The sequence below is a fragment of the Astyanax mexicanus genome, chromosome 1 (assembly GCF_023375975.1).
Source record: "Astyanax mexicanus isolate ESR-SI-001 chromosome 1, AstMex3_surface, whole genome shotgun sequence".
In the NCBI taxonomy this organism is placed as follows: domain Eukaryota; kingdom Metazoa; phylum Chordata; class Actinopteri; order Characiformes; family Acestrorhamphidae; genus Astyanax; species Astyanax mexicanus.
In genome coordinates this window covers 12,780,170-12,804,641 of record NC_064408.1, presented here as the reverse complement: position 1 = coordinate 12,804,641, position 24,472 = coordinate 12,780,170, and the positions used below count along the sequence as shown (strand labels likewise).

The 24,472-nt window shown below is 41.6% G+C and overlaps 2 protein-coding genes across 3 annotated transcripts in view; one reads left to right on the top strand and one right to left on the bottom strand.

Moving 5' to 3' along the window:
- The window catches only part of LOC103040062 (E3 ubiquitin-protein ligase RNF43), a 212,584-nt gene that overhangs the window by 112,512 nt on the left and 75,600 nt on the right, over positions 1-24,472 (bottom strand). The window lies entirely within an intron of this gene.
- Positions 13,708-18,290, top strand: LOC125782436 (N-lysine methyltransferase KMT5A-like). Its single transcript, XM_049466452.1, has 5 exons — positions 13,708-13,828; positions 16,877-16,985; positions 17,198-17,360; positions 17,793-17,985; positions 18,102-18,290. The coding sequence occupies exons 2-5, from the start codon at positions 16,883-16,885 to the stop codon at positions 18,228-18,230; spliced, it is 588 nt and encodes a 195-aa protein (XP_049322409.1). The 5' UTR covers positions 13,708-13,828; positions 16,877-16,882; the 3' UTR covers positions 18,231-18,290.

Genomic DNA, 24,472 nt, shown 5'->3' with positions numbered 1-24,472 from the left:
GTGAAGTACAAAAGTAATAGTAGTTAAAGGTAAAAACATCTTTAGATAGGGCCTAAAGAAGATAAAAGGGAAATAATGGGATAGAAGAGGAGGGGAAGAAGGAAATGAGGTTAGAAGTAGTTAGTCTGTTAGAGGTGTTAGGAGAGTATGTGCTCTTTGTAGAGCTCTGTCTTCAGGAGTTTATTAAAGATAGTGAGAGATTCTCCTGATCTGGTAGTAGAAGGTAGTTAGTTAGAGGTGTTAGGAGAGTAAGTGCGCTTTGAAGAGCTCTGTCGTCAGGAGTTTATTAAAGATAGTGAGAGATTCTCCTGATCTGGTAGTGGAAGGTAGTTAGTTAGAGGTGTTAGGAGAGTAAGTGGTATTTGAAGAGCTCTGTCTTCAGGAGTTTATTAAATATAGTGAGAGATTCTCCTGATCTGGTAGTAGAAGGTAGTTAGTTAGAGGTGTTAGGAGAGTAAGTGCTCTTTAAAGAGCTCTGTCTTCAGGAGTTTATTAAAGATAGTGAGAGATTCTCCTGATCTGGTAGTAGAAGGTAGTTTGTTCCACCATTGGGGAACTTTGTATGAGAACAGTCTGGATTGTTCTTTGCTTTGCGTGGATGTTTGTTTGGTAAAGCAAGGCGACGTTCATTGGAGGAGCGCAGCGGCCGGGAGGTAGCGTAAGTCTTCAGGAGCGAGTGCAGGTAGGAAGGAGCTGTTCTATCATCACCTTGTAGGCGATTGTAAGAGCTTTGAATTTGATACGAGCAGCAACTGGTAGCCAATGGAGCTCAATGAGCAGCGGGGTGACATGTACCCATTTTGGCTGTTTGAAGATCAGACGTGCTGCTGCGTTCTGAATCATTTGGAGTGGTTTTACTACACAGGCCGGGTATTACATGCACATATCCTATTTATCTTAAGGATTTCTGTTCAAGCACTACATATAAAGGTTTCATAAGTTTTAATAAGAAACATTACTGAAAATCTTGAAGGCCGTTTTGATTGAAATAGAAGATATTGTACAAAAAAGTCTGTCAAACTGTCAAAATATCATGAATAAAAATCATACAATTGGTGATAAAATTAAACATTTCACACCTTCTAAACCTTTTGTTTCATTATTGTTGGCTAAAGTTGAAATTTGCCATTGGATTGGATTGACATGAACCACCAACATTAAACAGATGTTGAATTTTGGTTACTTAACACCAGTATGTCAATGTTAACAAGTGACATTGTAAAGTTAAGCAGATATTTGGTTTTGGTCACCATAGCTGGCACCTAAATGTTGTGCTCAGCAGGCCCAACAGGCCATGAAAGAAAGATGTTGGGCTCTTACATTGAACAAACATTGATTTTTTTTTGTTAAAAATGGCCATTAGGTAAATATCAAAACCCTAACATTCCACAGATGCTGAAAGAGGCACCAGATAAAGAGCCAGTTAAACAGCATAAGGATGTTGGACTCTTAACATTGGATAAATGTTGCAGTTTGGGTGGACAATCATTTTATTGTCAAAATCGTTGTAGAGATGTTGAAGTTTGTATCAAATGTGTCAAAAATTCACATTGTGTAGACGCCTACATTATGAAGATTAGCATGCATATGGTTTAGTCACCACAATGATTTTACATCAAGATGTTTGAATGTGAGGTGTGGATGTGGAAGGCGGAATAACCCTGGTTTTTAAATCACAGTTTTCATGCATCTTGGCATGTTCTCCTTCACCAGTCTTACACACTGCTTTTGGATACTTTATGCTGCTTTACTTCTGGTGCAAAAATTCAAGCAGTTCAGCTTGGTTTGATGGCTTGTCATCATCCACCTTTCTTTTGATTATATTCCAAGGGATTTTAATTTGCTAAAATCAAAGAAGCTCATCATTTTTTAAGTGGTCTCTTATTTTTTTCCAGAGCTGTATATTATGTTCCACTCATTTCTGACAAAGATGTGCAAATGCACACATAAAAAAGTACTGCCAATATAATAGGACCCTCTGGAGCAGTTAAACATGAACAACTTGGCACCAAACACAACTACAAGCATGGGCTACATGAGGGGATTTGAGTGTGTTTGTCTGGAGAACACAGTTTTAGTGTTGACTGCAGTTGAATTAGAGCAAAGACAACAGACATCTGCACAGATCTAATCAGCAGCTCATCCAGATACACAGCAGAACCACCAGTTTCCAACATATGCTCTTTGTTCTGACTTCCCATATCAACAAATTAGCAACAGCCTTTGGCTATCAACTGATTTTAATCGCCCCCACCCTTCCTACTCTTTTCCTCCCTCTCTCTCTCTCTCACTCTAGTTACGCTCCCTCCTTCATATCCCTGTCCCGGCTCTCCTCGGCCGCTCTTGCCAAATACGTCGGATAGCTTTCCGCACAGCTGCTAACAGACGGCGCAGATTCCAAACAATGGATCTCTCTTATCAAAGAGAAGCTCGCTGCTGCTGCTGTCTCCCACCGAGAGCGGCCCAAACGCAGCCGGCGGGAAACGGCAGATAGAAAGCTGTGAGATTTTTCAGTGGAGAGATGTTTCGGCCATGAACGCAAACTCTAAACAGTGGCACAGGCTCAAGCCCACATTCTTACAGGGCACCGCTGTGTTTACGGCTAACGGCCTTGGTTCTCATTTTCTGTTGCAATTCATTAGTCATGCAGTCAGTGGCAATCTATTTTTTGGTACATCTATTTTGGCGTATCCCGCGTATAATATGCTAATTCTTGTGGAAGATCAACCCTACAATTGTAGCTCGTGCCGCTAGGCCGCAAGAACATGAAAGCACTTTTGATGAATCCGTACAGAGTCTAATCTCATGCAGTGTCAGAAAAAAAGAAAAGAAAACAGAAAAAATAGCAGCTAGCCCTCAACAAACAACAAAAGCTTAATCTCATTTCACCCCTTGGCTCTACCACTTAGCCCTATGCCTTTGTTTTGCATGTTCATGCCTAGGGGTAGGGAGTCCTGATTCTTGTTAGGCTGGACGGGGTATGTTAGGGGAAGTGTTGGGGCTACAATGCAACAGAGGGGTGTGAGAATCATTCACAAGATGGCAGCGGCACAAGCGACCAAAGAAACGCACAAATTTGAGAATTTTCCTTGTTAAAAATTGCAACAATCTACACAAAGCAATCCAGGCTGTTCTTATACACACTAAGAAAAGTGAGTACAGATTTGTACCTAAAAGAGTACAAAGCTTGTCGCTGGGGCTGTACCTTATATTGAGGTACAAAAAAGTCCTTTTTTGTACCCATGGTTTTTGTGCCAGTAAAGATTATAAAGATTATAAACATTATCATCAACTAAATATGTGTCAAGAACTTGATGATCCAAAATTGTCTGGCTTTCAAATGAAAAATGTGCAATTAAAATATATATTGTTTATTAGTGCAGTGATATAGAATACTGAATGTACCTTTTTGCTTGTTAAATGGTACAAATCTATACTTACTGCTGTTAGGAATGACTTTGTACTTCAGAGGGAACAAATCTGACCCTGTAAAGACCAATATTGTACCATTGAGGATACAATTATAAAGAGTGTACCTTTGAGTACAAAAAAGTACTTATATCGTACCTCTGTTTTTTAGAGTGTACAGAGTTTCCCCAATGGTGGAACAAACTACCTTCCACTACCAGATCAGGAGCATCAGGAACATCTCTCACTATCTTAAATAAACTCCTGAAGACAGAGCTCTTCAAAGAGCTTACTTCACTTACTCTCCTAACACCTCTAACTAACTACCTTCTACTACCAGATCAGGAGAATCTCTCACTATCTTTAATAAACTCCTGAAGACAGAGCTCTTCAAAGACCACTTACTCTCCTAACACCTCTAACAACAAACTAACTAATTAACTAACTACTTCTAACCTAATTTCCTTCCAATCCTTTCCTTCTTTATTCCATTATTTTCCTTGGCCTTCTTTAGGCCATGTCTAAAAATGTTTTTGCCTTGAACTTTATTGCTAATGTACATCATTGCTGTAAGTCACTTTGGATAAAAGTGTCCACTAAATGCAATTTAAAATAATGTAATGTAATGTAGTTTGATGTGTAGTTTCAATGTTTTGTGGACATTTTTTCTTCATAACAAGCATAAAAAACTGTGAGTAGCTCATCTCAAGAGCTAGATAGCTAGCTATCTTTCCCGTTCCAAAATAAATGGTGCATTAGATGGCAGAGCCTGCCATATTTAAGGTGGAATTGAAAAATAAATCAAAGTAAAAGTTATTAAAAGCTAATTTCAGCTCTTCATCACAGAGGAATTAAGGAATAAACAGTAATTATCAATTGTTGTACCACCTGATCTCTTTCTGAAAACATTAAACAATAAATCCCTAAAGTTAACTAGTTTAGAACTTTGGCTCTCCACTGCTATAGCTATGTCTGTATTAGATGCTTGAAGGATTTTCCCAATTCTTAGGGGGAGGATTTCACCCCTTGTAACTCTAGAGGTAGTTCTAAGAGGAAGGGATACACTCCGAAAACATGGGGTAGAGGTAGAAAAGAAAAATGGGTTTGGGCCTAAGTCTTTCTGAGGCCCAAACAGAAAGGCACCAACATTGCTAGCGGTGCTAACTGAGCCACGGGCAGCGTCCGGGAGCCCCTCAGAAACACAGCAAAAAGTCAAAAGGCAGCAACACAAAAAGCTGCATACCACTGAAGTCAAGTGCTTGGGGTCCTCCTCCCTTCAGGGGCTTTATCGAACTGGTTGAGGGAATGCGGCGAATGGAATTCCAGCACAGGAAATGAAGCAGGGCCGTACTTCCTGTCTTCATTAAGATGGATCAAGTGCAGGAGAAGGTGGAGGGGAATGTGACTGAGGGAGGAAGTCCTAAGACCCAAGGGCCTCCACTGAAGATCAGTCTGGGGAATGCTTGCACTACAGAACCAACTTTTTTGAGATATTGAGAAACTGTATCCGACTCATCGATGGTTAATTGTGATTTTTTTACCCAGACAACTCCCTTTCTGCTATATTCAGCATTTGGCAACCAAAAACTTGTCTGGTTAACATGCACTGCTGAAAATGTTGCCTTCCGTAAGTTAAAAGAAATGAACAACAGCATGTAAAATTATTTTTTTGAGACAGCAGGTATCTATAACACAGCACAGGAAGAGGATGCATGGATAAACAACTGATTGCAGGTTCTTCAGATTTCAGTCAAACTAACTAAAGGCATATTTGACTATGTTTTAATTACAAGCCTCAAAAATCAAGTCAGATTTTTTTGCTATTTTAGCTGTTGCTAATTTGGCTATCTTGATGTTTCACATTTATAAATGTAAGTTACCACTATCTGACAGACTATTTAAGCCACAAGGGAAAACTCCTGTTCTCATCTAACGGTAAGTATGGGCAGAGCTTGCATACACACAGTATGCATCTCCACTTGCCGTTTACACTTGTGTTAAATGTGAGTGATCTTCAATTTTGAGTACCATATTTTTCGCACTCTTAAAATCCTTTAATTTTCCCAGAAATCGCCAGTACGCCTTGAATTCTACCAGTCAGGTATTAAGGTGCAGTAAAACCACACCGCTGAAGTACAGCGTTATAAAGGAGTTTCAGTGAAGTTTCTCCAGCACCAAGGCTGGAGCAGTATCAGCATTAGCTGCCAACCGCAGTGTTAGCTCTTTCACTGTTCAGAGGTGAGTATATTGGACTGTAGCCTGCGTGTTTAGCGTGTTAAAACAAGCTATGTGGGACGAACCGCTAGCTACGTACCGCGGCTGCAAACCATTCTAAAATACTGAAAATACGGAATAAGGAAGCACTTTACTCACCAAAGTAAACGTTTTGAAGGAGAGAAATCTGTGTAGATTAACATCCAGCACTCATTTGACTTTGATAGAAATTGTTTTTTTAAGAATTACAGTTTTGTTTACATAGGCGCCCCCAGTGGTGAGACATGCTGAATTAGAATGGAACCATGGCGACACCCATGTTCCTTACTATTGTCTCTTAAAATGTGCCTTATAATCCACCTAATGCGCCTTATGTATGAAAATACACCAGAAAATAGACTTTTTGATTGCCAGGTGTAAACAGGACCATAGTGTTGCAAACTGGATTACATCTTTTCCTTCTAAATCAGCTTCAGACTTCAGCTCAGACATTTAGACATTTGGGGACCCTGTAATGTACACTAATAGGTACTGTTGCAAGGAAATAAATGGTAGCGTGGATTATTGAAGGCTTGTCTTGGGTTCTGTAATGTCGTTTCTAGTCTTTTCTAGTCTGAACCTGGTGTTTAGCTTACATGCAAAATGGCTTTTTTCGGTCGAAGACACGCTAAGAGATACGGTACATATACACATGCAAAATCCATCGGACCAGCACGCCGGACCACAACAGTCGTTCTGAATGCGTTCTCCTCTCCAAATAACTAGCTTTCCATGCAGATATCAATAAATCTTTCGGACGGTTGCTAGCAGAAGTCTGGGCGGGCCGTCTGGAGCGAAGTCGGAATGAGAGGGAAGCTCCGCCGGTCCTCCTCCGGACAGCCTTTGAGTCGGGGCATAAACACACAGTATTGAAATGCCTACACAAACTGTAAATCAAACTGTGTGAGTGAGAGAGATGCTTTTACGCTCCGTTCTGGTTCTTCTTCCGTCTCTATTTCGGTTGGTTGGGTTAAGGTTTACATCAGTGCGCTGCTCGGGTCAGCCCTGCTGAAAAGAATGAATAGAGCCATGCTGGCAGCACATCCAAGTACTAGCACATACCACATCCTTTTCAACCAGCATGCATATGCTAGGCCAGTGCCCGTGTAACCCAACACCTGACACACACACTCTTTCTCACACACACACACACATGTACACACACACACACGTACACACACACAGAAAGGAGATAGAGAGAGAGAGAGGCTCTAGAAGGCCTAAGCCTGTGAGAGGACTCGGGCAGAACAGGGGCTTTGGATTGGACACAGAGGAGAGGAGGGGCGCTCATGGAGTCCATGGCCAGTTTTGGCGGCAAGGGCAGAAAGGGGAGGGGGGCTGAAGAGGATTTTGAAACTTGGAAAGACTGCGAGTGCATGTGTGCGTATTCGAGTGTGTGTGTGTGTGTGTATGTGTAGGGGGAACAGGTGGTCTTCCACTGACATGCTTTGAATGCTGACAGTTAAGATTTCACTCCAAAAGTGAGTGTGTGTGTGTGTGTGTGTGTGTGTGTGTTGGTATTCATCACGTTATGGGGACAGCAGACTGTTTACACAGTCACGTCATGGGGACCTGTTGCGGTATGGGGACCAAAAACCTGGTCCCCATAAAGAAAATGGTTTAAATAAAGTGCAGGAGCTGTTCTGAATATGTCTATGTGATTTTTAGCTCAGGCCCATACCACACGTTTTTTGGTCAGTGTGTGTGTGTAAGGGCAGGAGCTCAGTTGCGCCCCCGCAGGTCATGCACTCACAGTGCCACACACACTTATTCCAAATATGGACATTTCCTGGTCCTCATAAGGAAGGATTTCAACGGAACATACATTTATGGTGTGTTTACATGGAAATCAGTTCAATGGACAAGAAAGAAGATTATTTTCAGCAGATACCAGCTAAGGAGCTTAAAACTTGGATGAAGGAGCAAAAGTCAAACCCAAGGTAAGCCCATTTTTGTATTAAATATAAGATATATGCATCCTAAGCAGCCAACAGTGGAACAACTGGAGCTAACAGCAAGCAACCATGGTTGCCAGATTGTTACACTAGTTTTCTGCCAAAACAAATGCAGCAAAATGCTAATCAAAAATATAATACAATTTATTGCAACCAGGTTGATATTTTAAATATGTACTTATCAGTTATTAAAAAATACACATATAATGTATGCTTTAATAGGACATATTACCATGTGCTTTTAGAAAAGTAACTAAACAAAAATAAAAATTTAAGCAATGAAAGAAGTTACCACTAACTAACACATCATTGTTCATTCTAGTTTCCAACAGCAGAACTAGCTTGGTACTTTGTGACAGATTAGCAAGTTAGAACAAGGAGTAAAATTTATCCAACAACTTTGGGCAAAGCATCTTGGCATTTTAGCAATTTTGTCCTCTTGTCCAATTATGTTTTTCCTTGCTTATTTTAAACAATAATTGTTCAAACATAATGGGCAAAGATTTATCCATAAACTGAAGTGGTTTTACTTTCTTTAATTCAGAATTCACATTGTTTGGGCATACAGCTCAGTCAAGTTTTTATGTAAGTGGTGCAAATATCTGTTACTGATGAGGTAGGGTTTAAATTCACAATTGCCATGAATAGACCACATCTGTTTCTGAATCAGTTTCTCTGATTTTGCTATTAATAGGTATATGTTTAAATAAAATTAACATTGTTGTTCTATTCTATAAAATACAGACATTTCTCCAAAATTCCAAATAAAAATATTGTCATTTAGAGCATTTATTTGCAGAAAATTCAGACCTCAAATAATACAACAAGTTCATATTCTTCAGTTTTTTCCTATATGGTGGAATAATAATGTGGGAGTGGGCAGCCATTTTATTCAGCTTAGGATAAGCCAAAAGCTGGTTGGACACTTTAGCTAATGACCTGTACATCATGTTTTTTATTTGAGTTTGATGGGCTAACTTGTTTGTCAGCATAACTGACTTGACCAAGTTGGTTTTACTGGTTGAATGCTTTGGTTGAGCTAGTGTAGTCATGCTGGTCAGTCAGCTTTACAATATTGATAAACTAGCATGGCCATGCTGGTTATAAAGAAAGACCAGTCATACTTGATGCTGGTCAACTTGTGTAATCATGATTGTCTACCCCTATGGTCATACTGGTGTACCACTTTGAACATTCTGGTCATGTGGATCAACTAGAGTGGTCATACTGATCAGGCAGGTCAACTAACATTCACATCATTGTCAGACAGGTTAGCTTGTGTAGTCCAGTGTTTTTTCATTCTAGTCAATCAAATTGGTCATGCTGGTTGACTAAAATGATTATACTGGCAGTCATTTAATGGCCATCAGCAATCCAAATAATGTGGTGTCAGTGTAGAATTTACAATATTTTGTTATATTTAAGCAATACAACATGAGATGGTCATGTGTTACTTTACTGCTTAAATATAACAAAATATTGTAAATTCTACTCTGCCAACACATTATATGGATTGCTATTAGCATTAACATTTTTTTTGTCAAACGGAGCCAACTTTTACATTACATTACATTTGGCAGACGCTTTTGTCCAAAGCGACTTACAATAGTCAAGTACAAAAGTAATAGAAGTAAAGATAAACCATTTTTTAGACAGGGCTTAAAGGAGGTCGAAGTGAAATAAAGGGATAGAGAAGTGAAGGAGGGGAAGAAGGAAATGAGGTTGGAAGTAGTTAGTGTGTTAGAGGTGTTAGGAGAGTAAGTGCTCTTTGAAGAGCTCTGTCTTCAGGAGTTTATTAAAGATAGTGAGAGATTCTTCTGATCTGGTAGTGGAAGGTAGTTTGTTCCACCATTGGGGAACTCTGTATGAGAACAGTCTGGATTGTTCTGTGTGAATGTTTGTTTGGTAAAGCGAGGCGACGTTCATTGGAGGAGCGCAGCGGCCGGGAGGTAGCGTTAGCCTTCAGGAGTGATCAGTGCAGGTAGGAAGGAGCTGTTCTGTCATCACCTTGTAGGCGATTGTAAGAGCTTTGAATTTGATGCGAGCATCAACTGGTAGCCAATGGAGCTCAATGAGCAGTGGGGTGACGTGCCCGTTTTGGCTGGTTGAAGACCAGACGTGCTGCTGCATTCTGGATGATTTGGAGTGGTTTTACTACGCAGGCCGGGAGGCCAGTTAGCACAGCATTGCAGTAGTCGAGGCGTGAGATGACGACTGCTTGTACCAGGAGTTGGGTGGCCTGTTGCGTCAGAAACGCTCTAATTTTTCTGATGTTATAAAGCACGAAGCGGCAGGATCAAGCAACTGAGGCCACATGGTGCGTGAAGGAGAGCTGGTCATCAACCATAACACCCAGGTTCCTAGCAACCTTTGACGGTGAGAGAGAGAGAGAGTCGATGCTTATAGAGAAGTTGGGTTGAATAGATGGTTTTGCTGGTATGACCAGAAGTTCAGTCTTTGAGAGATTTAATCGAAGGTGATGCTCCTTCATCCATGAGGATATGTCACTGCAATATCCGTGCAGAGATTGAGTGATCTTCAAGTGAGAATGACAGGTATAGCTGGGTGTCATCAGCAAAGCAATGGTAGGAGAAGCCATGAGAGTGGATAACCTGACCAAGAGAGGCGGTATATATTGAGAAGAGAAGGGGACCCAGAACCGAACCCTGGGGACGTATGATCTGAACCATGACAGCACATTGTGTGAGATCCCCATGTTTGAGAGTATAGTTAGGAGGAAGTCGTGGTTGACCGTGTCGAAGGCGGCCGAGAGGTCCAGCAGAATGAGCACTGAGGACTGGCCTGCAGCTCTAGCAGTTTTCAACGCTTCAGTCACAGACAACAGAGCCGTCTCGGTAGAGTGTCCTTTTTTAAATTCAGATTGGTTCTGGTCCAGGAGGTCATTCTGGGAGAGGAAGCCAGAGACCTGATTTAAAACTTTTTTTTTTTTTTTTTTTTTAGAGAGAAAGGGTAGTAGTGAGACCGGTCTGTAGTTATCAACCTGGGCGGGGTTGAGAGAAGGCTTTTTAAGCCTTTTTTTTGGTGTCACATGTGCTTGTTTGAAAGCAGTTGGGAAAACACCAGAAGCTAAAGAGGCATTGATGGTGTGAGTGATAGCCGGAGTGATTGTAGGTGCAATGGTTTGTAGTAGGTTTGAGGAAATTGGGTCAAGCGGACACATAGTAGGACGGCTACGTGTTAGGAGAGCCAGTGTCTTGTTCTCAGTGAGAGGAGTGAACGAGGAGAAAGCAACGCCTTCGGTGGAGGGACACCGGGCTGCAGAGCATGTAGTAGGACTGCTACATGTTACATCAGTAAATTGGTTGCTGATAGCTGCCACTTTCCCAGTAAAGAATGAGGCAAGTGTTTCAGCAGTATGTAGCCAGAGGAGGAGGAGGAGGAGGAGGGTTGATTAGTGATTTAAATGTAGCAAATATTTTCCGGCAGTCTGTGAGGGAGCTGAATTTATTGTGATAAAATTCAGCTTTAGCAGTTGTGATGCTGGCTGTAAAGGAATCCAGGAGCAGTTGGTAGTTTTTTTTTTTTTTTGCCATTTTCTTTCGGCAGCTCGGAGTTTGGAACGTAGTTCCCTGAGTGAGTTATTTTTTAGCCATGGCTGCGGTTTGCTTGAGCTTATGGCTCGAGATGTAAGAGGACAGAGGTTGTCCAAACAGGAGCTTAGTGTGGAGCAACTTCAGCCTGATTTGCTAGAGGCGGTGTGACTTTCCTGCTGTCAGAAGTATGAAGTATGGGGGAGTGTCCACTTCAGCTCTTCCAGTGTGTTCCCTCTCTCCCTCTCTCACCCTCGCTGATGGCCATTTAATTCTGTCCAGAGCTGCAGTCATTTTTACCCAAGATCTTGTGGTGCTAATTTCCTATATCGCCCGCAGCTGTGCGCAATTTAGAATCCTATTTCGTCACTCGCCGAGGTGTCAGCTGAAGGCGTCAGCTGTTGTGTGAAGACCAACTTGGGTAAAGACCTGCGAGTCTACCTGCGCGAGTCCACCGAGCAAGTCCACTGACAAGGCAGCTGTCTTCAGCCCACTCCTTATCCACTTTACAACATCAAAAATATTCAACCATTTCTGACGCAACAGGCCACCCAACTCCTGGTACAAGCGGTGGTAATCTCATGCCTCCACTACAGATGATCCAGAATGCAGCAGCATGTCTGGTCTTCAACCAGCCAAAACGGGCACGTCACCCCGCTGCTCATTGAGCTCCATTGGCTACCAGTTGCTGCTTGCATCAAATTCAAAGTCCTTACGATCGCCTAAAAGGTGATGACAGAACAGGCTCCTTCCTACCTGCACTCACTCCTGAAGGCTTACGCTACCTCCCAGCCGCTGCGCTCCTCCAATGAACGTCGCCTCACTTTACCAAACAAACATTCACACAAAACAATCCAGACTGTTCTCATACAGAGTTACCCAATGGTGGAACAAACTACCATCCACTACCAGATCAGGAGAATCTCTCACTATCTTTAATAAACTCCTGAAGACAGAGCTCTTCAAAGAACTCTTACTCTCCTAACCACTCTAACTCTAACCTCTAACAACTTCTAACCTCATTTCCTATCTAAAGATGTTTTTACTTTTACTTCTATTATTTTTATACTTCACTATTGTAAGTCACTTTGGACAAAAGCGTCTGCCAAATGTAATGTTATGTACTGTAATGTAATGTAATCTTGTGCTGATGATGGGATATTTGGAGTCTCCTACAGCACATCCCAAAGATTCTCAACAAGGTCTGGACTCTGTGGTGGCCAATCAGATGAATGTCTTTTCCCAACCACAGAACATGTCTTTAACATGGTTGTTTAAGAAATGAGAAGCTATTACTGCATTGGTAAATAACTTTTAACTTATTGCCAGCTGAAACATAATCATCCATGGAGTAATTATTCAATGGCAGGCTCTTACCTGTTTGTTAAGTTACATCCAAATCCCTTCTTTTTATTTTGGTGAAAAAAAAACTTGGTCTTGTCTCAGTCTTGTCTTAGTCCTTGAAACTCCTGCTCTTGGTCTTGACTCATGAACAAGTCTCAAGTATAATACATCATTCTCCAAATTAAATAACAATTAAAACAAAATTATTGAGAAAATAATTTGTAATATCAAACTCAAGACCATTAAAAAAAATATCCAATTAGAAGATGTTAACACTTGATTGGTTTATATAATAATGCTGGATGGTGTACAGTAAGCATACTGAAAAGTCCCTGTAGGTTAAAATGTTTGTTTTTTATCGGCAAGACTTATAAATATATATACTGGATATTATATGAGTGCTGTCAAATTTTTACTCCTTTTTATTAGGTTAGTTGTTTTATTAGGTTAATGACTAGCATGATCACAGTGGTCAACTAGCTAGCTAGCTATTTCTCCTGTTGTCCTTTTAGCATATAACATGTACAGATCTGCTGAACACCCCCTATACCTCTCTTTTTTCTACCGCCCCTCCCCCAACTAGCAGACAGTTCTAGTTCTAAAAAGTGCTTCACACAGTAATTTAACTAAATAAAAAGACAATAAAAATGCCAAAATGCATGTCATTTTAATTATAAATGATACAATTATATTTGTTATATAAAAATGGTGGTCTCCATTATAAGACTTTTAATTTGATACCATGTAAGCTGAGTATATCTTCTACATTACTCAAAAAAACCTTATGCACAACCTCTGCAAAAGTACATGTGATGTTCATGATTTAACCAGTTTAGCAGCAGTTAGGAGCTGAAAGTTTAGCTTTAAAAGTTTTAAAGTTTATTAGAGTCAGGCTGTTTCAGCAGCAGCAGTAGTTACAGTGTGGGGGAGGGGTGGTGGCTGTTTGCACTGTTAGAGGGGTTGGCTATTCCAACAACAGCAGCAGCAGCAGCAGAGGGAGGGGCCTTGATTGCTTGCTGGAACAGCACAGGGCGGCTGCTGAAACGGCAAGTAGAGGGGGGAGAGCGGCTGCTGGAACGGCAAGTAGAGGGGGGAGAGCGGCTGCTGAAACGGCAAGTAGAGGGGGGAGAGCGGCTGGTGAAACGGCAAGTAGAGGGGGGGAGGGCGGCTGCTGGAACGGCAAGTAGAGGGGGGAGGGCGGCTGCTGGAACGGCAGTCGAGTGTTGGGGGAAGGGAGCTTGTTAATCGCTGTAAGCCATTTTGCCGTTCAGAGGAGAGTTGGAGAGTGTGGTGAGCAGATGAGAGCTAGTTTCTGAAGTTAGTGTTTTTTTGTAATATTTAAGTTTAAGAATAAAAACAAGCTTTTAAATGTCTAGTGACAAATGCTAGACTGGCTGCAGACTGCTCACATAAGCTAGCTAGTGTTAGCTAACCTTCCTACCTAAATTTAGCTAGCTGACAGGTTAAGTTAGTCTCAGCAGGGTAAAAAAGGTAGATATTTGCTGACTGTATTTCACAGTGCTGCTCAGGCACCCTTAATTTCTTTGTTTTGTTAGTGTGACAGAATGAGTAGATAATTTTGGTTAATGGTGTTATAATTCCTATATTATTGTAAACGTGGATGTATATCTGATTAATGGTGTAGACTCATGCATAAGGGTGTTAAAATAGGTTAAGAATTATATATTATGGTGTATAGGGTGTATAACAGTGGGTTACATATTGTATAATAGTGATAAGAATATATATAATATATTTTGTTATTTAGGAATGCATGATTTTTTAAAAATATATAAAGATATGTAACTGGTTACAGATCGTATATGATGGTGTATAGTAGTGTATAGCTGGTTTAAAGTTCTGTGTAAATACGTATAGTAGCGTATAGCTGGTTAAGGGTTCTATGTAAAGGTGTATAGTAGCGTATAGCTGGTTAAGGGTTCTATGTAAAGGTGTATAGTAGTGTATAGCTGGTTAAGGGTTCTATGTAATGGTGTATAGTAGCGTATAGCTGGTTAAGGGTTCTATGTAAAGTGTATAGTAGTGTATAGCTGGTTAAGGGTTCTATGTAAAGGTGTATAGTAGGGTATAGCTGGTTAAGGGTTCTATGTAAAGGTGTATAGTAGTGTATAGCTGGTTAAGGGTTCTATGTAATGGTGTATAGTAGTGTATAGCTGGTTAAGGGTTCTATGTAATGGTGTATAGTAGCGTATAGCTGGTTAAGGGTTCTATGTAAAGGTGTATAGTAGGGTATAGCTGGTTAAGGGTTCTATGTAAAGGTGTATAGTAGTGTATAGCTGGTTAAGGGTTCTATGTAAAGGTGTATAGTAGGGTATAGCTGGTTAAGGGTTCTATGTAATGGTGTATAGTAGCGTATAGCTGGTTAAGGGTTCTATGTAAAGTGTATAGTAGTGTATAGCTGGTTAAGGGTTCTATGTAAAGGTGTATAGTAGGGTATAGCTGGTTAAGGGTTCTATGTAAAGGTGTATAGTAGTGTATAGCTGGTTAAGGGTTCTATGTAATGGTGTATAGTAGTGTATAGCTGGTTAAGGGTTCTATGTAATGGTGTATAGTAGTGTATAGCTGGTTAAGGGTTCTATGTAAAGTGTATAGTAGTGTATAGCTGGTTAAGGGTTCTATGTAAAGGTGTATAGTAGGGTATAGCTGGTTAAGGGTTCTATGTAAAGGTGTATAGTAGTGTATAGCTGGTTAAGGGTTCTATGTAAAGGTGTATAGTAGTGTATAGCTGGTTAAGGGTTCTATGTAAAGGTGTATAGTAGCGTATAGCTGGTTAAGGGTTCTATGTAAAGTGTATAGTAGTGTATAGCTGGTTAAGGGTTCTATGTAATGGTGTATAGTAGTGTATAGCTGGTTAAGGGTTCTATGTAATGGTGTATAGTAGCGTATAGCTGGTTAAGGGTTCTATGTAAAGTGTATAGTAGTGTATAGCTGGTTAAGGGTTCTATGTAATGGTGTATAGTAGCGTATAGCTGGTTAAGTATAGCTGGTTTAAGGTTCTGTGTAAATGTGTATAGTAGTGTATAGCTGGTTTAAGGTTCTGTGTAAATGTGTATAGTAGTGTATAGCTGGTTTAAGGTTCTGTGTAAATGTGTATAGTAGGGTATAGCTGGTTAAGGGTTCTATGTAAAGTGTATAGTAGTGTATAGCTGGTTAAGGGTTCTATGTAATGGTGTATAGTAGCGTATAGCTGGTTAAGTATAGCTGGTTTAAGGTTCTGTGTAAATGTGTATAGTAGTGTATAGCTGGTTTAAGGTTCTGTGTAAATGTGTATAGTAGTGTATAGCTGGTTTAAGGTTCTGTGTAAATGTGTATAGTAGGGTATAGCTGGTTAAGGGTTCTATGTAAAGTGTATAGTAGTGTATAGCTGGTTAAGGGTTCTATGTAATGGTGTATAGTAGCGTATAGCTGGTTAAGTATAGCTGGTTTAAGGTTCTGTGTAAATGTGTATAGTAGTGTATAGCTGGTTTAAGGTTCTGTGTAAATGTGTATAGTAGTGTATAGCTGGTTTAAGGTTCTGTGTAAATGTGTATAGTAGGGTATAGCTGGTTAAGGGTTCTATGTAACAGTGTGTAAGGATGTATAGCTGATTAGGGGGTTCTGTGTAATTCTGTATAGTAGTGTATAGCTGGTTAAAGGTTGTATGAAATAGTGTAAAGCAGTGAATAGCTGGTTAAGGGTTCTATGTAGTGGTGTGTATGGATGCATAGCTAATTATGGTTTCTATGTAATTGTGTATAGTAGTGTATAGCTAGTTAAGTATTGTGTATAATGGTGTGTAGGGGTGTATAGTTGGTTTAGGATTTTGTGTAATGCTGTAAAGGGATGTATATCTGATTAAAGGTTGTATAAATATGTATAGTAGTGTATAGCAGGAGTTAAGGATGTTTAACTGGTAAAGGATTGTATAACATTGTGCATGAAGATGTACAGCATGGTGCATAGTGATGCATATGTGGTTAAAGATTGAATATGACTCTGTATATGGATGTATAACTGCTTAAGAATTGTATATAACTGCATACAGGGATTTATAGCTGTTTGAAATGCAGCATATGAGCAAATCATTCATTATGTTTGTGTATGTATGTATTTTTATGTTTATTAATGTAAGAGTCAGGTTGTATCAGCAGTAGTAGATGGTGGGGGAGGGGTGGCTGTTCAGCCGCAGTTCCCCCACACTTTACTACTGCTGAAACAGCCACCTCTCCTGAACCTAAGAAATGAATTTTATTTTAAAATATCTAACCATAAGAGTTAGTTAAAAATCATACAACTGACAACTTTAATACATCAGACAGTAATTAATCACAGGGCAAGTAATTTTTTTGTTTAATATTCTTGCAGTTTAAAATGCCACCACGGATCAGTCCTCTTAGGGATGCCATAGAACATGTGGTTTCAAAAACAGACAAAACAAGCAAGTTGGAGGTGAAGTACATTAATGCAGTAAAAGGTAAGAAGGCGTCTGAAGTTTTTTAGTCATTAATGTCATACATTTACACGCAGCCTGATGATCCATGAGAAGACTCAGTTAAAATAGAGCTTATCTTAATATGGTTCCCTCTTTCTTTCTTTGTTGGTCTAATTGCCATCTATCATGAGCTGAATGTCTGTTCAAGTAAATGTAGTTTATCCTGGTTAAAATGTTTTTGCTGTCTTTTACAGGACGTGGAGTATTTGCAAAGAGTTCTATTTGCAAAGGAGATTTTCTTGTTGAATATCGAGGAGATATGATAAATGAAGCAGAATCCCAGAGAAGAAGAAACATTTACCACCCATCATGTACTGTATTTATGTTTGACTTCAAGTGGAAAGGGAAACTATGGTGGTAAGGCTTCTGTTTGCTCCAAAACTATAATATACCATGTGGCTTAAATCGGGCTAGTTATGGTTGGTTTAAACTGGTCCTGTCAATGTTGTCAAGATGGTCAAGCTGAATACCCACTTGATAATGATGATTATGCAACCCGATTGGTCACAGGGGTTGAGTTGTATGGTCTTGATGGCTGACCACAGTGGTCATGCTACTAATAGTGGTGGATGAACTTGGTTATGCTGATAATGCTGGTTTAATTGATTGCTTATGCCCGGTCAGCCAGCTTGGCCATAATAATTGATTAGCCAAATCAAACTGGTCTAGATGGTAAAGTCATGCAGCATGAGTTTTTGACTTTTTAGCAGAATTTATTTATTGTATTTAATCAAATGAAGTTATTATTTTTGTTATTGTGAAATTTGTATTTCTCTTTTTGTGTTTAAGTATTGATGCCTCAAGAGAAGATGGATCATTTGGGCGGCTCGTTAACGATGACCACAGACACCCAAACTGTAAAATGAAAAAAATTGATGTGGATGGAAAACCACACCTTTGTTTGTTTGCCCTGAATGACATTAAAGAAGGAGAAGAAATTGTCTATGACTATGGGGGTGATGACTACCCATGGAGAACACAAGTATGTTGCAAAGTATGCAGTATACGTAATGCTGTGATTCAGAATGTATTAAGTATTGTTCATGATGTCTTTATGGTTTTATATGTTTGCATTGTCTTTATAAAATGTGATTACAGACGACCAGTGCTACTTCCCATGCTGTGGTGTGTGATTCTGATCTTCCTCAACCATCTCAGGCTCAGACTAGTGACTCTCCTGGTCCAGACTATTCTCCTGAACAGGTAAGTTCATTTTCTTCACTTTAGATTTAGTTCTACTCTCTCTCTCTTTATAGTTTTTCTGGGTAATCACGGCGTCCCCACAACACACCTTTAGTCGGTTTTAGAGTGAAATATAAGTGTAAAATTAGTCATAACAGTCCGTGCAAGGAACCGTCCCCACAAGGAACGGTTAGAGTGTGTGTAACGTTCCCACAGAGCATGTTTTATATACTCTGTGTTATTAGTAATTGAAATGGGATGGGCAGTATGAAATATCAATTTAATAATAACATATTTGTATTTTAGTGGTTTCATATTGTTAAAGTTGTCTTCATAAAATGTGATTACAGACGACCAGTGCTACTTCCCATGCTGTGGTGGGTGATTCTGATCTTCCTCAACCATCTCAGGCTCAGACTAGTGTCTCTCCTGGTCCAGACTATTCTCCTGAACAGGTAAGTTCATTTTCTTCACTTTAGATTTAGTTCTACTCTCTCTCTCTTTATAGTTTTTCTGGGTAATCACGGCGTCCCCACAACACACCTTTAGTCGGTTTTAGAGTGAAATATAAGTGTAAAATTGGTCATAACAGTCCGTGCAAGGAACCGTCCCCACAAGGAACGGTTAGAGTGTGTGTAACGTTCCCACAGAGCATGTTTTATATACTCTGTGTTATTAGTAATTGAAATGGGATGGGCAGCATGAAATATCAATTTAATAATAACATATTTGTATTTTAGTGGTTTCATATTGTTAAAGTTGTCTTCATAAAATGTGATTACAGACGACCAGTGCTACTTCCCATGCTGTGGTGAGTGATTCTGATCTTCCTCAACCATCTCAGGCTCAGACTAGTGACTCTCCTGGTCCAGACTATTCTCCTGAACAGGTAAGTTCATTTTCTTCACTTTAGATTTAGTTCTACTCTCTCTCTCTTTATAGTTTTTCTGGGTAATCACGGCGTCCCCACAACACACCTTTAGTCGGTTTTAGAGTGAAATATAAGTGTAAAATTGGTCATAACAGTCCGTGCAAGGAACCGTCCCCACAAGGAACGGTTAGAGTGTGTGTAACGTTCCCACAGAGCGTGTTTTATATACTCTGTGTAATTAGTAATTGAAATGGGATGGGCAGTATGAAATATCAATTAAATAATGTTATATTTGTATTTTAGTTGTTTCATATTGTAAATTTAGTCTTTTTTAAAATGTGATTACAGACGACCAGTGCTACTTCCCATGCTGTGGTGGGTGATTCTGATCTTCCTCAACCATCTCAGGCTCAGACTAGTGTCTCTCCTGGTCCAGACTATTCTCCTGAACAGGTAAGTTCATTTTCTTCACTTTAGATTTAGTTCTACTCTCTCTCTCTTTATAGTTTTTCTGGGTAATCACGGCGTCCCCACAACACACCTTTAGTCGGTTTTAGAGTGAAATATAAGTGTAAAATTGGTCATAACAGTCCGTGCAAGGAACCGTCCCCACAAGGAACGGTTAGAGTGTGTGTAACGTTCCCACAGAGCGTGTTTTATATACTCTGTGTAATTAGTAATTGAAATGGGATGGGCAGTATGAAATATCAATTAAATAATGTTATATTTGTATTTTAGTTGTTTCATATTGTAAATTTAGTCTTTTTTTAAATGTGATTACAGACGACCAGTGCTACTTCCCATGCTGTGGTGGGTGATTCTGATCTTCCTCAACCATCTCAGGCTCAGACTAGTGACTCTCCTGGTCCAGACTATTCTCCTGAACAGGTAAGTTCATTTTCATTAAGTCAAGTGAAGAGGCTTTTATTGTCATTACAACTGAGTACAGGTACACAGTGTAGTGAAATTACATTCCTCTGGAACCATGGTGCAACATGGAACAAGAAGCAATAGACAACATAAAGTGCAGGAGTGACGACAGTGCAACATAAAACTATTACACTATTAGATAGATAGATAGATAGATAGATAGATAGATACTTTATTGATCCCCGGGGGGAAATTCTTGGCATCCAGCAGCAGGTTACACAATACACAAAGTTAAAAAAGATAAAATATAAAATATAAAGATACATATAAATACAATCAAATAAGAAATAGAATATACAGTGTAAATGTACAGTCTTCGTGTGTGTGTGTGTAATGGAGATGGAGAATGGAGGTAGTGCAGTTGAACACAATAGACAGTGAACACCAGTTGATGTGCATAATGTGAGGATAACTGATGTCAGCCAAACAGAAAGTGCAAATACACAGTTATATAATAATTTAAAATAAATTAAGCAGTGCAAAAGATACGTAAACAGTGCAAAAGATACGTAAACAGTAGATGAATTAACTAGTGAATGAACTACTAGTGCAAAATATGGTAGAACTATAAAAAGTGTTCTAGGCATCAGCAAGTCTGAGAGTGTGTCCATAGCTGGGGGTGTGTCCATGGTGTGGCCAGAGTGGCCGGAATGAAAAAGTTTCACAGAGTCTTTAGTTTGCTGTGCTGAGAGGAGTTGAACAGTCTTATGGCCTGAGGAAAAAAGACTTTCGGAGTCTGTCTGTGGAGCAGGACTGGGACAGCAGTCTGCCGCTGAATGAGCTCCTCTGCCTGGTGATGGTGCTGTGCAGAGGGTGGTGAACATTGTCCATGATGTTCAGCAGCTTGCTGAGGGCTCTCCTCTCTGCCAGTGGTGTTAAGGACTCCAGCTCTAATCCCAGCACAGAACCAGCTTTCCTCACCAGCCTGTCCAGTCGTCCAGCATCCCTCTTGCTGATGCTGCCTCCCCAACACACAACAGTGTAAAAGAGGACGCTGGCTACCACAGACTGGTAGAACATCAGGAGGAGTTTCTGGCAGATGTTGAAAGCCCTGAGCCTTCTGAGGAAGTACAGTCTGCTCTGAGCCTTCCTGTAGAGGGAGTCAGTGTTCACTGACCAGTCCAGCCTGTCGTCCAGGTGCACACCAAGGTATTTGTAGGATTTGACCACCTCCACGTCGACCCCCTCGATGGAGATTGGCTGCTGAGCAGAGGGCCTGGACCTCCTGAAGTCTATGCACATCTCCTTGGTTTTGGAGATGTTCAGCTGCAGATGGTTCATCTTGCACCACATCACAAATTCCTCAACCCGGCTTCTGTACTCCCTCTCATCATCATTACGCACACACCCCACAATTGCAGTGTCGTCAGAGAACTTCTGCATGTGGCATGACTCCGAGTGGTATTTGAAGTCTGATCTGTACAGTGTGAACAGGACTGGAGAGAGAACAGTCCCCTGTGGTGCTCCTGTGCTGCTGATCACTGTATCAGAGGAGCAGTCCCTGATCCTGACATGTTGTGGTCTCCCAGTAAGGTAGTCAGTGATCCAGGTGACCAGGTGCATATCCACCTCCATCTCCATCAGCTTGTCTCTCAGTAGTAGGGGCTGGATGGTGTTGAAGGCACTGGAGAAGTCGAAGAACATGACCCTCACAGCACCTCCCCCCTTGTCCAGATGAGAGTGAGCTCTGTGCAGGAGATAGAGGATGGCATCTTCCACTCCCACCTTTTCCCGGTACGCAAACTGCAGTGGGTCCTCAGCATGGTGGACCTGAGGTCTGAGTTGGTCCAGCAGCAGTCGCTCCATGGTCTTCATCACATGAGATGTCAAAGCAACAGGCCTGTAGTCATTCAGCTCCTTCGGGTGTGCCTTCTTGGGAACAGGAATGAGACAGGTTGTCTTCCACGTGGCAGGAACTCTCCCTATACGCAGACTCAGGTTAAAAACATGTTGGAGGGGCTCACCCAGTTGAACAGCACATGCCTTGAGCATTCTGGGGCACACTCTGTCCGGGCCAGCTGCCTTCCTGGGGTGAAGTCTCCTCAGCTGTCTCCTGACCTGGTCAGCAGTAAAGGTTGGTGGACTGGAGGAGATGATTTGTCTGCCAGTTGATAGTGTTGATGGTGGTGATGATGAAGATGGTGGAGGTGAGGGTGATGATGGTGCTGATGAAGATGGTGGAGGTGAGGGTGATTGTGCTGATGGTGATGATGATGACGGTGATGATGTTGATGAAGATGGAGGTGAGGGTAATGGTGGTGGTGATGAAGATGGTGGAGTTGGAGTTGAAGGTGATGGAGATGGTGGTGATGATGGTAGAGATGGAGAAGATGTTGGTGATGCTGCAGGAGGGTAGGAGGAGGGGGCAGCAGGAGCAGGACAGTCAAACCTGTTGTAAAAGTTGTTGAACTGGTTTGCTCTGTCCACACCGCCATCTACTGGGTTGCCGTTGTTGTTCTTGCACCCAGTGATGGTTTTCATTGCACCCCAGACTTCCTTCATGTTGTTGTCTTGCAGCTTTCTTTCCACCTTCTTCCTGTAAGACTCCTTGGCCTCTTTAAGACGTACCTTGAGTTCCCCCTGTACGCGCTTCAGCTCTACCAAGTTTCCGTCTTTGAACGCCCTCTTCTTTTGGTTGAGGAGGTCCTTGACGGAGCTGGTAATCCAGGGTTTGTTGTTTGGAAAGCAGCGTACAGTCTTTGTGGGAACAGCAACATCCATACAGAAATTCAAGTAGTCCGTAACACAGTGAGTCACCCCCTCAATGTCCTCACCATGTGGGTGCAGCAGCACGCTCCAGTCAGTGGTTTCATAGCAGTCCCTTAGGGCTTCTTCTGCTTCAGGAGACCAGACTCTGAATGAGCGTGTGGTAGTGGGCTGCCTCAGTACCAGTGGTTTGTACTGAGGCTGCAGGAACACCAGATTGTGATCTGATTTCCCCAGCGGTGGTAGTGGAATAGCCCTGTATGCATCCCTCACATTAGCACACAGCAAGTCTATGGTCCTGTTTTTCCTGGTGGGACAGTCCACAAACTGGAAAAAGGCAGGCAGGGTAGAGTCCAGCGTTACGTGATTAAAGTCATCAGTGATCACATAGAAGGCGTCAGGGTGCTGTGTCTGCAGCGCTGCGACGGTGGAGTGGATGACGTCACACGCCGCCTGCACGTCCGCTCTCGGCTGGATGTAAACACACACGAGGATCGCGTGAGAGAGCTCCCGCGGCATGTAATAAGGTCGGAGACTCACCGCTAACAGTTCAATATCCCGACAGCAGATCACCTCCTTCACGTACACATGTCCAGGGTTGCACCATCTGTTGTTAATAAACAGCGCGATTCCTCCACCTTTCCGCTTCCCGCAAAGCACCGGGTCCCGATCCGCCCTCACTGAAGAAAAGCCGGGTAGCTGCACGTTAGCATCCGGCGTGTCGGGGGTGAGCCAGGTCTCGGTGAAACACAGCACGCTACACTCCCTGTAGAGCTTCTGATTCTTCACCAGACACGCTAGCTCGTCGGTTTTGTTGGTCAGTGAGTTAACATTCCCCATAACCACCGACGGAACTGAGGGTTTGTACCTCCAGCGCTGCTCCGACTTCTTAGCCTTTAGCTTAGCCTTTAGCATAGCGCCGGCCCTGCAACCTCGGTACCTCCTTCTCAGATCATCCGGTATTGTGTGGACAATGCCCCCACGTCCCGCGGGTCGGAGGGCTAGCAGTTCTTCCCGGGAATAAACACGGTATTCCTCGCTGCCCCGCATATTTACACCAAAAATATCCTTAGGATATAAATAAGATGCACACTAGACGTGTGTAGTAGCACAGAGACGATAAATAAACGTAAAAAAACTCAGAAAAACACACAAAGAGACGGAGCTTCTGGAACAGACAGCCACTCGCGTCGGCGCCGGAAGTAGTTTGTATTAACAATAAATAAAAAAAACGAGACAATATAATAGACAGGACAGTGCAGTACCGATATGGTATAATAAAGTGTAAAGTGAGGATAAGGTGCAGAGATGTGTAACATACTGTAACATATAGAACATATATAATCACAGCAGTTACTGAGGTAGAGAGTTTATAGTTTTTGAGAGTGGCTGATAGGGATAAAGACATTTCAGTCTCTGTGTGCTGAGTGTGTGTGTGAGTGAAGTTCAGTCTTTGTGTGTGGTAGGTGGGGTGGGGTTCAGTTCTGTCTCTGTGTGTTGAGGAGTCTGACTGCCTGGTGGATGAAGCTGTTGTAGAGTCTGTTAGTGGAGGCTCGGATGCTCCTGTATCTTCTGCCGGACGGCATCAGAGCGAAGTGTTCGTGTGAGGGATGGGTGGGGTCGTCCACAATGCTGGTGGCTTTGCGGATGCAGCTTGTGGTGTAGATCTCCTCTCTGTATGCTGACTCATCGTTCTTGCTGATGAGGCCAACCACAGTTGTGTCATCAGCGAACTTGATGTGGTTTGAGCTGTATTTTGCAGTACAGTCATGAGTCAGCA